Here is a 6,000-nt window from a genome sequence, read left to right on the forward strand (position 1 = left end):
AGGGAAGGGTATTAGGCCTTGGAGGGCCAGGGTTCAGCTCCCATAAGTTTGGGAATAAAATATTGTTTATAAGTTCCCTTTTAGAGGGGGGGGGTCGGGCTAAGGAGGGACAGGGGTGAGTTGCCATAATTTTTTGAATAAAATATTTTTAACTAGTTTTTTTTTGTTTTTTTTTTTTTTTTGGAGTAAGGGGGGGGAGGTAGGGCGATGCAGAGAAGACCAGGGGCCAGGTCACGTAAGGTTTTGAAATAAAATACCGTTAATAAGTTATTTGAGTGGGATTGGAGGTTTGGTTTGTGTAACCTTCGCATAAGAACCATATATGCCCCATAGTTATAATATACAACACTGGCTACAGGGCTCTTGGGGGTTGGGTTGACCCTGGAGTTTTCTTTATCCAATCTTTCGAATTACTTTAACAAAATGTCTATCTCAAAATTTGATCGGATGGGTTTGGGCTAAAAAGGCCGTAGGTCTAGCTGCCCTCCGGTCTGTTTTGAATCTTAAAAAGGGTACTAGAACTTTGAATATCTAGTCATACAAATGTCCTCAGAAGTTTGTGCGACCACCTCTCCAATAAAACCTTATAGACCCTCGGGCCACAAACTACAACCATTAGTTCCCCACGCTCTGGGGAGTATGTTTACCGCAAAGTTTTGTTATTTGATCGTTTGACTATTTTGAAAAAAATGGCTATCTCAAATCCATCTAATGGAATTAAGGAAAAGAGGGTGTAGGGGGGGTATATATCTACGATCATTTTTGACTCTTCAAAATGTAACTGGAACTTACAATTTCCAATCAAATGAGCTACCTCTGAACTTTTTACGACCACTCCTTGCACAAAACCTTGTATTCCACAGGGGCATAATTTAAAACACTTGCCAGTGGGCTCTGGGACGTTGTGTCGATCCTGGAATTTTGGTTATGAAATGTTTGAACTATTTTCAATAAAATGGCTATCTTAAAATTTTATTGGATGGATTTGGGGATCAAGGGTGCGGGGCTAGTTGACCTCCGATCTCTTTTGACTCTTGTCAACTAGAATTTTCAATTTTTAATGAAATGAACCCCTTCGGAAGTTCATACGAGGAACCCTTCTATAAAACCATTGATGCCCCTAGGGCATAACTTACAACACCTTCCCCTGTGCCCTGGGTGGCTGTGCCTACCCCAAAGATTTTGTTATTTAGTCCTTGAACCAAAATTAAAATTTCTATTTGATGCATATGGGGAAAAAAGTGCGTAGCGGGCTATCTGTCTTCTTATCACTTTTGACTCCTAAAAAGGACCCTATAACTTCCAATTTCCAATCAAATGAACCCCCTTCGAAGTTATTACGACTATCCCTTACATATGAAGTGCCTCTTGGAAAAAATGGAGCTTTATGTCCTCGAGGTTGGTTGGGGAAGGCTAGTTGCCCTCGGACCACTTTTGACTCTTAAAAAGGAACTAGAACTTTCCATTTTAAATCATTTTAGTACCCTCCGAAAATTTTACGATCACCTTTTCCATAAAAACCTTATATGCCCCCAGGTTCTGATTGTTGGGCTATCTTAAACAAAATGGCTATCTCAAAATTTTGATTGGATTTATTTGGGAAAAAGAAGAGGGAGGTAGGTGCCCGCCAACCAATTTTGATGAATCTTAAAAAGGTAAATATAGATTTCAATTTTCAATCAAATGAGCCACTTCTGATGTTTATACGACAGCCCCTTACATAAAACATTATTTGTCCTCCCAGGGCATGACTTACAACACTTCCCTCGGACTCTGGGAGGTTGTATTGGCCCCTGAGTTTTTGTTATTTGATCTTTAAACTATTTTCAACAAAATGGCCATCTCAAAATCTTGATCAGACGCATTGGGAGAAAAGAGGCCTTGGAAGGGGGCTAGTTTCCCTCCAATCACTTTTTAATCTTAAAAAGGGCACTGGAAATTCCGATTGACAATCGATTGATTCCCCTCCGTGGTTTATACTACCATCCCTTTCATAAAAACCTCATATGCCCCCAAGGCATAATTTACAACACTTGCCCTCAGGTTCTGGTGGACGGTGTTATCCCTGGAGTCTTTGTTATATGATCTTTGGTCTATTAATGAACAAAATGGCTACATAAATTGTAGCCATGCATTTCGGGAAAAGAGGATTGGCGGAGGGGGGACTAGTTGCCAACGGATCACTTTTGACGCTTAAAAAGGGAATTAAACTTTCAATTTCTAATCATTTAGGCCGCCGCCGAGGTTTTTACGACCTCTTCTTCCCTAAGAACCTTATATGCCCCCATGGGATAAGTTCTCCTGGGCTCTGGGGGCAGGTTATGTTGACCCTGATGTTTTTGTTATCTGATAGTTGGACTATTTCAAACAATCTGGCAATCTCTAAATTTTGATCGGATGTCTCTGGGAAAGAGGTTGTGTGTGTGTGTGCCTGATCCCTTTTGACTAAAAAAAGGTAACTAGAACTTTCAATTTCAAATCGATTGGGCCACCTCTGAAGTTTATACGATTTCACAATAAATAAAACCTTACATGCCCCCGGGACATAACTTAAAACACTTACCCCTGGGCTCTGGGGGAGGATTGTGTCGACCGTGGGTTTTTATTATCTAATTTTTGAAATTTTTTTTAACAAAATTGCTAAATCAAAATTTTATCGGATGGGTTTGGGGAAAAGGGGCGTGGGGGGCCTAATTGCCCGCCGATCTCTTTTGACTTTTAAAAAGTGAACTAGAACTTTCAATTTTCAATCAAATGAACCTAATTTGAAGTTTATACGAGCATCCCTTCTATAACAACCATATATACCCCCAGAGCATAACTTACAACGCCTCTCCCGGGCCTTGGGTGGTTATATTGACCCCAGGTTTTTCGTTAACAAAACTACTTTAACAAAATATCTCAAAATTTTTATTGGAGATATTTGGGAAAAAAAGGAATGGGGGCGGGATTAGTTGCCCTCCGATCTCTTTTGATTCTTAAAAATGAACTAGAACTGTCAATTTCCAATCAAATGAGCCTTCTCTGAAGTTTATTCGAGTATCCCTTCTATAAGAACCGTATATGCCCCCAGGGCATAACCCACAACGCCTTCCCCCGGGTCCTGAGGGTTGTGCCGACCCCTGAGGTTTTGTTATATTATTTTCGAGTTATTTTTTAACAAAATGAATATCTCAAAATTTTGATCGGATGTATTTGGAGGAAAGAGGGTGCGGGGGGGGGGGCTATTTACCCTCTGATCGCTTTTGACTTTTAAAGAGGGTACTAGAACTTCTGATTCCAAATCGAATGAGTCCCCTCTGAGGTTTATACGAGGAACTTTTCCATATGAATTGCCTCTGGGAAAAAATAGTAAATAATAAATAAATAATGAAACATTGGAACCGCATGGCCTTTCGTATAGGCACTGCTATAGCGTTGCCCTCTGATAAATAAGCCCCACTTCATGGAGATGTGATTCCTTCTCCGCGGGTCCGTAACTTTCAAAACTCGCATGCACCAAATGGCGTACATCACGTGTCGTAGAAGTGTGCCATACGTGGTAAGATGAGATGCGATGCGGAAGATGAATGCCACGCGGGGTGGAACACCTGACAATCCAAGATGTACACCAGGGGATGGAGACCAAGGGGGGAGGAACCCAAAATTTTCTGTTCACAAAACGTTAAATATGAGCAATTTTAAAGATATAATTTCAAACACATTTCTATGTACCTAACTCGAAACATATAGATATTGGTAAGATACCTACTTACTGCTAATAATGTAGCTAGATGAGGCTATGTTGCCCTGTCCTAACAGACACGACTATTCTGGCCTTCTTAAAAAAATAAATAAATACAACTGCTGCAATGTGGTGACCTCTGAACGTGAAAATTCAACTTTTAGATATATTTAAATAGTCAGTTATGATATAATAATAATAGCTAGCTTATAATTAAAAATTTTTGAGTTACCTTACCTTCGTGGTGATCAGTCATCTGGATTACGTTTGAGATAGTGTGAAATAGGTCTTTTTGATTTGGGTACAGCGGTATATTGTTAAGTCGAGATTATCAGGAAAAAGAACTGTTTTGTTATTAGTTTAGCTAATATTTGAGAAATGTATCGTTACTCATACATTTCAGCAGTTTCTGCTTTTATCCTGACTTTTTCGATTATATTTCAAAGCAAGAAAGCTATTTTTTTTTTCATATAAAAAAAATAATAGTTTACTTGTAAATTTCTGGCGGGGCGGTGTCCAGGTAATTTTCCTCATTTAGGAGGAACTTTGCTTACAACTGATTACCTTCTAAGCACATAAACACGCATTGGGTGAGGAAGGATTTTTTGTGGTTGTGGAGGGGGGGGACTGTTTAAAGCAAAAAAAAATGGTAGATTTGTATGAACCTACTTTATTCTGATTATATTATTTTAGGTTTATTCCGATTAATGTACCGGGTTTTTATCATTCGACCTTGTGTCTCCGGCGTTTACCCTTTATTTATGTCTATTTTGTAGAGATATTTTAAAATTAAACCTTGAACGTTTATTATAAAAGAAAAATGTATTTAGATTCACTACAGGTGCGTAAATATAAATGTCATTGGCGAGGATTGTGGTGAGACTAAATATCTGATAATTTGAATGAGAAGTCCTCAGATATTTAAAAGAAAAAATAATTTCGGGGAGATGGGCCAAGAGCCTCCTCTCCCTCCCCTCACGTACATGCCTGATTCACTATATTTTGATGTGAGCCACACTGAAGAATACTTGGTCTCATACACAATATGACGCATGAAAAACAGAGAGAATGAGGGGGAGGAGAAATTAGAGAGAGGAGATCCCTGTAAAGACCGTTATATCGTCACTAATATGTAGCAAAGATATTCCTGTACAATAGATATCTCGGCTCAGTTTTGTGGAACGTTATCTCTTATTCCAAATATGTTACTCATATCATTTATGCATACATAATTAAATTCCCCCTCCCTCCCCCAAAAAATGGGAATTTTTTTTGTGAAATAGCCAAAGACATAAAAACGAATTAAATTTTTGATCAAGAAAGTAAAACTTTTCACGCACAAAAAATTGTATTTCAACACTAAAATATGTCCAAGAGTTTATATTTTATTCAAACTTTCTCCTTTTTTTATTAAATATTCTACCAGTTTTATATCGTTTTAAGCTGTAAATGAAAAGGGACAGTTTGGTCCAAGAAATCATTTCCGGTTTGTTATTATTTCATTCTAATTTTTATTATTTTTCCCGTAACTTAAATCTTACCTGCGAAGGCAATCCTGAAGATATACAAAGACAAAATAATGAAATAGTTTATTCTCATGGTTCTCATTCAGTATTCCATATTATCCAAAAGGAAACTCCTACTCAAACTCATGAGGGATAACTGAAGATGCTGGAACCAGAACAGGCAAGACATGAGATCCTCTCAGAGGAACCGCCGCTGGTTTCCACGGCGTCGCGACATTGCAAAGAGACACTTGAAGGGTTAAGCGGCTTCAGTCCATCTGGACTTTGTTAAGTGTGTAACTCGTATACTCGTATCAAGTGGAGAATGACGACGCAACTTAAAAAAAATGACGTACATTCGGGTAAAATATGAACACGGATCTTAGGTTTGACTGTCGGAAATTAAAATATATCAAGTTCAGATGTCAAGAGCAATACCAATGAAGAAGAAAGGGGCTATGTCCCACTTCCTTTCCCCAAAAATCATGAAAGATTTGAACGTGTAAATGTAATATTTGGTATCTATTTAAATTTCTTTTTAATGGATGATTTGCCCTCAAAAGGGTTTGAATTTCCGGTACTATCCCATTACGTGGGCCTCTCGGTTTAATCACTATAGACTAGGCAATGATAAAACCCGTTTTTGACGTCTTAACTGTTATAGAGCAGGCAATGATAGCGAGGTTTGTATTGCGTATACGATATTAAACTGTGTTTTTTTTTGGGGGGAGGGGGTTAGGGGGTTAAAAGGTAGTTAAGTTAGGTTAGGCT

General features: G+C 38.5%; 1 protein-coding gene across 1 annotated transcript in view; it reads right to left on the bottom strand.

Annotated features, from left to right (window-relative positions):
- LOC148944032 (chondroitin sulfate proteoglycan 4-like) overlaps positions 1-5,373 on the bottom strand; it is a 530,325-nt gene extending 524,952 nt beyond the window's left edge. The window contains exon 1 of the mRNA XM_089099784.1: positions 5,266-5,373. Within this exon, the coding sequence (XP_088955910.1) occupies positions 5,266-5,332 (67 nt within the window). The 5' untranslated portion in view covers positions 5,333-5,373. The remainder of the gene's footprint in view (positions 1-5,265) is intronic.
- Between the last annotated feature and the right edge of the window lie 627 nt (positions 5,374-6,000).

The sequence above is a fragment of the Artemia sp. Qi Xiang Cuo genome, chromosome 14, assembly GCF_049724085.1.
Source record: "Artemia sp. Qi Xiang Cuo chromosome 14, ASM4972408v1, whole genome shotgun sequence".
Taxonomy (NCBI): domain Eukaryota; kingdom Metazoa; phylum Arthropoda; class Branchiopoda; order Anostraca; family Artemiidae; genus Artemia; species Artemia sp. Qi Xiang Cuo.